The sequence below is a fragment of the Priapulus caudatus genome, unplaced genomic scaffold (genome assembly GCF_000485595.1).
Source record: "Priapulus caudatus unplaced genomic scaffold, Priapulus_caudatus-5.0.1 Scaffold316, whole genome shotgun sequence".
NCBI lineage: Eukaryota > Metazoa > Priapulida > Priapulimorpha > Priapulimorphida > Priapulidae > Priapulus > Priapulus caudatus.
In genome coordinates this window covers 23671-35589 of record NW_014577377.1, presented here as the reverse complement: position 1 = coordinate 35589, position 11919 = coordinate 23671, and the positions used below count along the sequence as shown (strand labels likewise).

General features: G+C 45.3%; 1 protein-coding gene across 1 annotated transcript in view; it reads left to right on the top strand.

Annotated features, from left to right (window-relative positions):
- Positions 1-5166: 5166 nt before the first annotated feature.
- LOC106808938 (bcl-2-related ovarian killer protein-like) overlaps positions 5167-11919 on the top strand; it is a gene marked incomplete at its 5' end in the record, with an annotated part of 14592 nt that continues 7839 nt past the window's right edge. Inside the window, one exon of the mRNA XM_014811861.1 lies at positions 5167-5679. Coding sequence (XP_014667347.1) covers positions 5167-5679 — 513 coding nt within the window. The remainder of the gene's footprint in view (positions 5680-11919) is intronic.

The window sequence follows — 11919 nt, the reverse complement described above, 5'->3', positions numbered from 1 at the left end:
CTCTCTCTCTCTCTCTCTCTCTCTCTCTCTCTCTCTCTCTCTCTCTCTCGGTTATTCAACCACTTCAGAATTTCCGTGCTGGTCGCAGCACCGCTGGTTACAAATATGATACCGACCCAATTCCCCAATTCCATTCAGACGCTGATTTTTAACGCGTGGTAAATGGGACCTGGTTGCTCAGGCATTATGTATGTGAGGTGTGGTCTACCTCTGTGCGTGTTTCCATATTTGGCATCATTCTAGCAAATTGTAGCACATCGCAACTATGCAATTAGCTGCAGTAAAATATAAATAGTTAGCTAAATTTGTTTATTATACATAGAACACGCATTTTTTCGTCACACACATGCACGTGCACACACACGCACGCACGCACACACACACACACACACACACACACACACACACACACACACACACACACACACATATTTGGTATGGTATGGTATGGTATGGTATGGCATGGCATGGAATTTGTGTTTTTGTCCTTTTTGCGTTACCTACCCATATTCCACATAACGGCCGTACTCATTTTATATTCAGACTTCTCGGTACGAGAGGCTGACTGTATATATTATATCTATATATCTGTAGGACGGCTTACTCCGTCGTCCTTTCGACACGCGCTCTGGCGTGTCACTTTCTACATTTCTGCGACGGGATGCGTTTTTTGCACCTGCTCCATACAGCAGACTAATTTAATATATAATGTGATAATGGCATAGAACCACCACAAAGGGTTCGCTTGCGGAGAAGTGGCATTTAGACGAGAGTACTGTTTCCTCGGAAGATTGTTCCATTAGCAATACAAAAGCCAATCCTCGTGCAAACCGCCGTGGTTCGAATTAATCCGATACTAAACTATTAGTATACATATTACTATTTTATTTATAGACTGCGCGTGTAGCAATAAGTGCGATTACGCGCTGCATTCGTTTCATAAATATTGAACACGATTTTTCAGTGTTTTGCGGTTTGTCGTAATTTTACTCTGAACGTAAACCGATGCAACGTACTTTGATTTACGCTGCCTGAATTAATTGCTAGTGCCTACCGAGTGATGTACCAACACGCATCGGATTGAACGTGCTTTGCAAAATGTTAATGCACTCGTACCGAAGTGCCTTTGCTACTCTTACTTGTTGACGTTGATGGTGGGAAATTTTGGAGTGAATTTCAAGTAAGTGGCAGTCTAGTGCTAACAATATCCTATAGCTAGTCGCTAATGACAAAAATTTGATAGCAAAGTTCCGGCAACGTCAGCCACTTTAAATGTACCAGCATGCATTTTGATATCGCTCTCGTTCGCTGAGAGCTGCTCCACTTTAAGCAAGAATAATTGCAGCATCTATCGCATTAACAAGATTTTTCTTATCAAAGTGTGTTTCTTCAATTACAGCAATCATGATGGGCTGGCGCGCATGCCGTTACGAATAACGTTAAATGCCTAAAATTGCTTCATTACTGGTTATACTCTGTTCAGTGGATGCTTTTAATTACCTAGTCGCAACGCGATATTCGCTCTAGACGAATTTGAGCAGGAATTTCAAATATCCTGCGCCAATATTACCATGATAATGAGAAAGTTTCCATCACTGTCAATTAGCGACCTCCACGACGGGAGACTAACGTGCGCATTGCGGGTTTTAGATTCAGTATAGGAAGTCACCTCGCAGCTATAAACTCAATCATGAATAATTGTACAATAGATGGGTTGCTTCACAGCACTATATTCTAGCTCACTGTGGTCGTCTTTGCAAATAACATTTACAATTGACGTTGAATCTCATTGGTATACCTACGAAATTGAGCCAAAAAATATATATATACACCTGCGTAGAGTTTAAAATTGTACCACGTGGATTTTGTAATTAAATATGCAATGTAAATTTTTATACGATATGTAAAATCGTTATACGATATCGTAAATCGTTTATCGATAAAAACTATCTGCCCACGGGCTGCTGTGATTCTGCATTTAACTTCTCTGCATGGCGCTCTGTAATGACTGCAGAGAATAAACGTGAACATGTTGTTTATCATGTGTGAGGCTGGCCCTCTAGGCAGTGTAGCTATATATATATTCTAGTTGTCGGGTGTTGTGCGCGCACTACGTGTGTGTGCCTGTGCTTGTGTGTGTGTGTGGTCCCTGTTTGTGTGTGTGTGTGGTGTGTGTGTGCGTGTGTGTGTATGTCGTGTGTGTGTGTGCCGTGCGTGTGGTGTGTTGTGTGTGTGTTGTGTGTGTGTGTGTGTGTTTGTGTGTGTGTGTGTGGGTGCCGTGCTGTGTGTGTGTGTGTTTGTGGCATGTGTGTGGTGTGTGGTGTGTGTGTGTGTTTGTTGTGTGCGTGTGCATGTTGCCGTGAGCGGTGTGCCGTGCGTGCGTGCGTGCATGTGTATGTGTACGCGCGCCTAAACGGTATATCCGAACAAAAACCTATATAAACGCAGCTTTATAACGAATTATTAGTTCAATGATATATTTGCTGCAATAACAATCGGTATGTTCGCAATAAATGCAAATTGCAATAGCAATAAACAGCAAGGAGTCCCTAGCTTGTGAGATATAAACCAGTTTACCACACTCACTCAGACAGTAAAGCAATGTCGTAAAAGACGGCGATGATGGCCTAAAATCGAGCAAACAGCACAATCAGTGTTTTTCTAGCAATCGGCAGAACGCGTGTCGATTTGACGCATGCAGGCTGCAGCGCGTTAACTATATAGGGCACGTCTGATCAACACGCTCTCCTGCTGCTGCTGCTGCTGTCGTTGCTCGTAACAACCGCGAACACGCGCAGAAACGTGGATGCCGTGTTAACTCTCCGTGTTCGCGTAATTGCCAAGTAGCTGAAGCAATCGCTGCCAGTTGCGATGGCTTCCCTTTTGCAAAGATATGTGGTCTCTGGTTCCAGGAGCTTAATCTACACGTAACGGCCATGCTAGCTTAGAAAGGCTCTTACGAAGAAAGACCCTAAAAAATTTACGGTGCAGGTCTACACATTTCTTTAGAAATACATTTTGGACGGACGGGCGGACAGACGGACAGGCAAGCAGGCCGACAGACAGACAGACAGACAGACAGACAGACAGACAGACAGACTAAACAGACAAACAGACAGCAACAACAGACAGGACAGATCAGACAGACCAGACAGCACAGACAGGACAGACAGACAGACAGCCACAGACAGACAAGATCTCAGACAGACCAGACAGCATAAACAAGACAAACAGGCAGACAGCAGACAGACAGACAGACAGACCGACAGACAGACAGACAGACAGACAGACAGACAGACAGACAGACAGACAGACAGACAGACAGTCAGACAGTCAGACAGTCAGACAGACAGCCAAACATGTAGACACGTAAGCCCGCATACATGTGCGCGCACGCGCATACTCGCTAGCGTATCTGCAGCCGCATACATATATAGATAGGTATGCCTATGTGTATATGTGCTAGCCGAGGCTGCTTGCCAGTGATGAACGGGAAACCTTCGCAGAGGCAGCAGCAGCAGCAGCAGCAGCAGCAGCAGCAGCGACGGCGGATGCGGCGGCAGCAGCAGTAGCGGCAGCAGAGGCAGCATCAGCAGCAAGGAGCGGCAGCTTATGTTGTCAAGGCTTCGACGTAACTCGCTACGGATTCAGTAGGTAAAAAGTTCAGCGAAGAAGAGCGTTTATGATTAGGTTCCTGACATAACACCGAGCCGAATTATAGTGCTACATATCCGCCTGAAGCTGGCATCCATCCCGGCGGATGGCCGAACATCGAGCATATCTGCCTGGAATTCGCTTCCCACTTGACACCGCTGCTAGTGTTAGCGGATAAGCTGCTTGCAAAGAAGCTAGGATTCGCCCGCCCAGCGAGTAGCGTAAATAGTTAAAGAACTCCGCATCCCCTGGCGCCGTGTCGTTAGAAATCAACTCTGACGAGTTTATCTTGTGAGCGCGCTCGGGTGTTTGTCTGTGCCGGCCCTACATTATAGATGAGCTATACTGCGTAAGCGCGTATCTGCTATAGACGTGAACTCACGCTTGGAGGGAAGCTGCCGCGCTGTGCACCGGACGCCCGTCGGCTTGACGCACTATAGCCGCTGCGGATGACGCTGTGATGCGCGCGTAAAGCCAGCAGGCAGCAAGACCTCGGCGCTTATACAGCGTGTGTGTGTGTGTGTGTGTTTTCTGTGTATGTATGTATGTACGTTATATGTGTGTAATAGTCGGGCTGCCTGAATCAGGTGTCAGTGCGTAACAAGCGCCGCTGTGTGCGGAGACAGGCATCAACCTTCAGCGACCGCAGTGAGATTAGGCCGCTCATGACATGTGGTGACTATACAGGTGTCGCGGTGTGTGTGCGTGCGTGCGCGCGCGTGTGTGTGTTAGATATATATATATATATATAGAGAGAGAGAGATAGATAGATAGATAGATATACATATAGAGAGAGAGAGAAGGAGAGAGAAGGATAACGAAAGAAAGAGAGAAACAGACTAAGGGATAAAGAGAGAGAGAGAGAGAGAGAGAGAGAGAGAGAGAGAGAGAGAGAGAGAGAGAGAGAGAGAGAGAGAGAGAGAGAGAGAGAGAGAGAGAGAGAGCGCGCGCGCGCGCGCGTGGGATAGATAGAGAAAGAGAGAGAGAGAGCAATCAATTCAACGGCTAACCGTGTATGGCTACATCATTCAGGTGTCAGAGCAGCAGGAACCCATGTGTACGGGAAAACGCGCAATCCGGTCGCAACGATTTACGGTTGCAGCTGCTGCAGCATCCGGCCTCGAGACAGCCGCACACAGAGGAGTTCGTGCGCGTGTGTATAAAGAGAAAGTAACAGCAATCAGGCATCACTCACGCAGCGAGGCAGGTAGCGTCGCATGAAGCTGGCGGCTTCATACATGCTGGCTTCACTACACACGGGCGTCCTCGCATGCTCGCTATAGCGGCCTCCCGGCACGCCGCCCGCGTGCCGCCTCGCAATTAATATTAAACATGGCGTCGCTCGCCAGACAACTAACGATACGTGAAGACGGCGCGCCGTCATCGCTCGCCAGACAACTAACGATACGTGAAGACGGCGAGCCGTCGTCGCTGCGGCGGACGACGTCGCTGCGGCGGACGACGTCGCGGCCGTCGATACGCCGACGCAGCAGCCGACTGCAGACGCTAACGCGACAGCTGACGTTCAGCCTGCCGTCGTGGGCGCCGACGCAAGAGGCAGAGCCGACGCCAGCGCACAAGGACGTCCTCGGCGACTCGCTCGGCCTCTGCTGCGACTACATCAAGCAACGAATCAAACGCTCGAACGTGCCGACGGCGAGGAAGGCGGCCCAGGCGGCGCTCGACTACAGCGGTCCGCCGGACGTCGGCCCGCTGGTGACGGCCTGCGCGCGCGACATCGAGACGGGACATCCCGACGCGTACGTGAACGTCTGCTCGCGTCTAGGCGTCAAGCTGAACACGGTCGCCGCGCTGCAGGACGTGTACGCTCACCTCGCCGGGTGTCTGCTGCTCGGGAACGAACTGACGTGGGGCAAGGTGATGGCGCTGTTCGCACTTACGGGCGCGCTGGCGATGGACTGCGTGCGGCAGCAGCGAGAGACCTACATCGGCTCGCTCATGGAGGCGTTCACCGAGTACGTATCGACGTACGTGTGTCCGTGGATCATCGCCCAGGGAGGCTGGGTAAGAATTGAGATACAGTAATGTAACCCAACAAGAGTAGTAATGTAACCCAACAATAGTAATGTAACCCAACAAGAGTAGTAATGGAACCCAACAAGAGTAGTAATGTAACCCAACAATAGTAATGTAACCCAACAAGAGTAGTAATGTAACCCAACAAGAGTAGTAATGTAACCCAACAAGAGTAGTAATGTAACCCAACAAGAGTAGTAATGTAACTCAACAAGAGTAGTAATGTAACCCAACAAGAGTAGTAATGTAACTCAACAAGAGTAGTAATGTAACACAACATAAGTAGTAATGTAACCCAACAAGAGTAGGGTTGGGTTACTACTCTGGTTGGGTTACGTTATTGTATCTAAGTAAGAATGAAGAACAGGCGCTCGCGCCTGGGTCGTAAGCTGGGGTCGTTGGCGACCAGTCTGATCGTAAGGAATGAATTCAATAATGTAACCCAACAAGTGTAGGTTGGGTTACGTTATTGTATCTAAGTAAGAATGAAGAACAGGCGCTCGCGCCGGGGTCGTAGGCTGGGGTCGTGGGTCGGAGGCTGAGTAAAAATGGAAATACAATAATGTAACCCAACAAGAGTAGGTTGGGTTACATCACTTGTCTTTTTGGGTTACCTTATTGTATCCAGGTAAGAATGTGTAACAGGCGCGCGCGGGTCGTGCGTCGCTGCCTGTGTTCGCCTGTATTGCCGCGTGCAGTGTGTACGCGGTGCCGTCATGCATGCGTCAGTGTGTCGAAAGTGCTGAGTCATCGCGTGTGCAAAAAAGTGCGAGGCAGCGAGTTGCTGGGGGTATTTTTGTTAATATGAAAAAGTGAGGCTGGTTTAGTTTCACGTGTTACCTCTCGTTGCACTGGGGGGGGGGGTTATGTTGCGCGCCGATTCGCACTATTCACTGTTTACTGGGAGAGAAATTAGAATTAAGCCATTCGCATTCCTTGTCGTAATAATACCAGCTGGGCTTAGTTATTGTTTATTTTTACATAACGCACACGGCCATGTTGTTGTGAAAGACATATACTATACCAACAGTAGATAATAACACATTGTTATATTATCGTGATTGTGTTATTATCTACTCTTGACTATACTCATCCCGAAGACCCGAACTACTATTAAACTGGAGGAAATCGTGCTCAGCAAAACTACTGTGTAATTTATTCTGAATGAATGGTGAGCGCACCAATGGAAGAAACATTGCAAGAAATGAACTGAATTCTTTAGTATGGCTGTGGCGTTTTAGTTATAGTTTGAACTTAACATGTAAAATCATATACTTGTTATTTCAGTTCTAAATGTACCTGTAAATTCTCTGCAATGTGTTTTTAGGTAGGAAAGTTAGCCGTGCGACAAATCTAATACACTGGAGAATTTACAATAGTCTGATATACTCTTCGAGTAATCAAATAACATCTCTCTAATTACGTTTGTCCGAGGGCAATCAACCGGAATTAGGGCCAAGACCCATGAGATTGTGGTGCTATCTAAACTACCCATTTCTGTGTGTTTATTTTCTCAAATTAGGTAATCACTGAAACAACTTCAAAATTGGTAAAGGCAATTAACTTAGTTCCATGCAGTTAAGCTGGAATGATCATTACATATTTGTATCTTGTTCGAAAGGTATAGGCCATTTACCATAGAATGATAAACACTCAACTTGCCGTGAGTGGATTGTATTTGCTTTACTAACATGCTTATATTAGTGTATATTTATTTAGTATCTATTTTCGTTACTCTCGAAAAATCTCTCGTACATCTAGAATATGTGAGCGGAGTGGCGCAATCTTTATTTATTCTGTGACAATAATGTCACGACAACAAAGCCTCTGGCTCACCGTGGCTTCCTAGAACGTGAGCAGTCACGCTCTGTATCGTGATGTCTGTATATTATATCAAACTATAGCTATCATGTCCAGATGTCTCATCGACCTTAAAAAGTCCGTATTGTTGACGGCTTTTATTCTCCCCCACTGCGCTTTTTTAGCTCGTCACGTAATGGCAAAATGCTTTATGCGCGTATATATATATATAGAGAGAGAGAGAGAGAGAGAGCGCGAGAAAGAAAGAAAGAGAGAGAGAGAGAGAGAGAGAGTGTGAGAGAGAGAGAGAGAGAGAGCGGGGGAGAGAGCGCGCGCATCATCCTATGAGGGGTCGGTCTCTTTGACACACTCGACGCACAATGACTTGAATTATAAACGCAAAATGCTGCGTTTTACATTTCGGCGGGTTAAGACACCGACAAGGCCACGATGTACTGCTACACGTGTATATATGTAGTTTGTGGATACATGCACTCGCCAATCCGGCATCCGTCCACACGTTACAGCCACTTGGAAGGAACTATTTTGAGTGAGGTCAGCTGTAGTGCAATACTGCACCTCAATTCGCCAATGCCTGTATGTATACATGGTGTTCAGTGATCCCTGCTGGCGCTATACCTGCATGATGCTGTGCGTCTTAGTAATAACTGATATGGCTTAGAATTACAACATGTTCTGCTTGCATCTATGACAAATACGACATACGCATATACGCTCTCCTATGACAAATATTGGCGAGTCAACTTCGTTCCGCTTTACAGTTGAAATTCACTGCTTGCGTTCATAATAGCGCTCCTGAACTCCTATGATGCGCACAACGCATACAACAATATTTGTCATAGGAAGAATCTTCCTATATGACAAATAGTTTCATAGCAGAGCGTATATGCGTATGTCGTATTTGTCATAAATGCTAGCAGAACAGGCGGAGAATTAGGTGGCCAATCTGTCTTATATTGTACAGATATGTGTGTCTTCCTGTATTTCGTCTTTTCCGTAATCGATAAGCGTAATATACAAACGATTTAGAAATTGCACATAGTGGAAATGCGCTTATGACAAGAGACTGTACGATAGCATAGTGGGGAAGCTCTTGAGCACGTAGTAAAGATGAGATAGTGGAACGAGAGCGATGGGAGAGTGATATATGGAGGTGAGAGAAGCGCGAAGTGAAGCTTAATGAAGTGCGGAAGGACGCAATTAAGCCGGCATGGTGAATATGCAAAGAGGGAAGTCCAAGAATCGCGGGAGGTGTGGATGCATGTAGGAATCGCGTTCTACGAGGAATTAAGCTGCATGTACGGATTTTGCCCGATTCATGTTCGTGTATATACGACACTGGACTTCAGTCACAGCTAACACTCCAAAATAATCGGATCTGAAATCGCGTTCTTCTAATCCTTGCTCATTTCCTGGCTATGTGTTTTCTAGTTTCGACACGTAGTCGAGTGCCTATATCGCCCGTGACCACACGTGATTCACAATGGCAGGCGCGGCAACCGCGTTCGATTTTCACTAACGGCATTTTCGTTTTACTGTTGCGCTACAGCCCGCGCGTATGAACGAACACCTATAAGCGCGTTGAGATAATTACAAGCTTTCCAATGTATATCGTGAGGCTTTTTAGCTTCATCTAAAATATTACGTGCGAGCTGGCCGAGGTAATTTCTGCGCGCCAAAAACCTTTTATTACGTCAGGCTATAAACGCAAATGCATCTATAACAAGTGGCTGGTAACGGCTTAATCAAAATCCCCGTCTATATAGTGAGATATATGAAACAACGCACCGCGGCGGTGCATGCTTCTCTCGTAGAGAGAGAGAAAAATCGCGAATATTTTTACGCATATACGTGCGAACAGCTCGTTTTCGTCGTAGATGCATGCGCTGAAGGTCAGAATGCACACGCGTACATCATCGGACGGGTAATATAGTCCATAATAGAAGATTTTATCGATATGAAATTTAATAGGAAATTTTTCTAGAAAATGTAAAATTTTCTATTATGGACTATTGGTAACATCAACAACCGCGACGATAAAAATCCGCGTGAGATCAACGCTCACGCGCATGCGCGCGCAGACGTGCATACGTACGTACGTCAGTTCATTTCCCGAATGAGCTTTCGTTTGAGCGCGTTCGTCACTTAGCGGCCGGCAATCGAGAGAGCGGGTTTACGTAATTAGAGGGCATAACTCATTTATGCTAGATCGATATGACGTGAATACGGGAGTGCACTAAGTACCCATCGCCCCCTGATCTGGGTCGGCTAGGGGTGTGTTGGGAAGATATTTCTGCATGCGTTATCATGTATATATACTAGCGGGATACCCGGCGTTGTCCGGGGAAATCAGTGGCGTTACTCAGTTGGTGACGGCTTGGTTGAAAGGAAAATAGCCAAAAAAATCTAATTATCTATCTATCCATGCATCTATCCATGCATCCATCCATCCATCCCATTTCATGCCATCCCATCCCATTCCATATCGCATCCCATCCCATATCGCATCGCATGCCATCCCATGCCATCCCATCCCATTCCATCGCATGCCATCGCATGCCATCCCATCCCATCCCATCCCATCCCATCCCATCCCATGCCATCGCATGCCATCGCATGCCATCCCATCCCATCCCATCCCATCCCATCCCATCCCATGCCATCGCATGCCATCCCATGCCATTCCATCCCATCCTATCCCATCCCATCCCATCCCATCCCATCCCATCCCATGCCATCGCATGCCATCCCATGCCATTCCATCCCATCCCAAACTGTAAAATATAATAAATATAATATTATTTGATCTGTAACCTACATAAGCTTCCGTTAAGTGTTCCCATCAGTTTGCGCTATTATTATCATCTATCATAGTTTATTCTAGATTTTTACTAAACGTTTAAATGTAGTAAAAAATTTAAATTTTGAAATTAACGGTGAAATGGCAGAAGTACATACTAAAGTAACTAAACAATCCAAAAATAAAGAAACAAAGTATTTCCCGAGGTGGAATTCGAACCCCTGTTCTAGCGATTCGCCCACTGCGCCGTTAAGGGTATACACCATGGATTCACACGTACGTCATGTTAATCTGTACGCACCGCCATCTATTCAATTGTTATCAATTTTTAACTTTTTAACTTTTTTTAATTAAAAAAAAAATTCGTCTAGGAACACTCCGCGGGTATAGGAAATCGCCCATTGAAAATTGGGCGGTTTGGCCGGGCATAGGGGACATACATACATACATACGAACTGAAATATAGATTAGATATATATATATATATTAATTTTTGTTTAAATATTAATAGCCTTATTTATATATATATATGGGTGTGTGTGTGTGCGTGTGTGTGTGTGAATGCAGAAATATGGATTCTTACACTGCGGAACTCTGCTAATACAAAGGAAGGAGAAACCCAGGGTGCCGTGCTGCGTGACGTAGTTGCTATGTGGGCTGTCAAAAATCCATTACGCATTGCCGGTCGGGTCTGCTGTTGCTACGTATATTGTTTAGGTATATACGCTATATAGATAAAGAAAACACGACGAGTAGAGAGATGCGTGAAACGGGTGAATAACAGGTTAATAAACCGGTGAAAAATCTTTCATCAGGTGAATAAAAGATTTGGGTCAAATCTATTCTGCCAAGCCAATAGATGCCTATAAAGTGCCTTCTTGATCGCACACTTAGTGATATTAATATTAATGATGGATCAATGTGACCAAAGTCCATGCATCTATCCAATGTGTCATGAAACATGTCACACATGTCGCAATCCGCCATACACCATGAGCTATGCACGGTTATATCAAGAGCGTATTAAGAAGGTAATACGCTCTTATAAATTCGCTCTTATAAATTCTCAATACCTTCTTAATACGCTCTTGGTTATATGCATATTTACAAGAGCGAATAATGCATTATGTATTATAAGCATAATGTATTATTATAGCTCTTGATATAAAAAGATAGTAGTGTCTAGGATTTTACTGCATACAACTGTACTTACTGTATAACAAATCGTCTATACCCACACGTATTTGTTACCAGATACCTAATTTAATTGTAATAATTAATTACACATCAACGCTACGAAATTTGAACCACGCCATGACACCCGCGACCGTGCTGCCACCCCGAAAAACGTATTTGACAATTTATTTTGCACGTTACAGACCGAGGGCTAATCACAAAAGTGCAATTATATTTATACCTCAATGCTATTTAACCGAACGATATTTATTTTAGGGCAAATTTATCCATATTATAACTGAAACTATATGTCGTTTATAAGATATTACAATCCTTTTGCTTTTAAATCACAACACACCGCACCGCACACCGCAGCACCACGCACGCACGATACACGCACGCACGCACACACACACACACACACCGCGCCG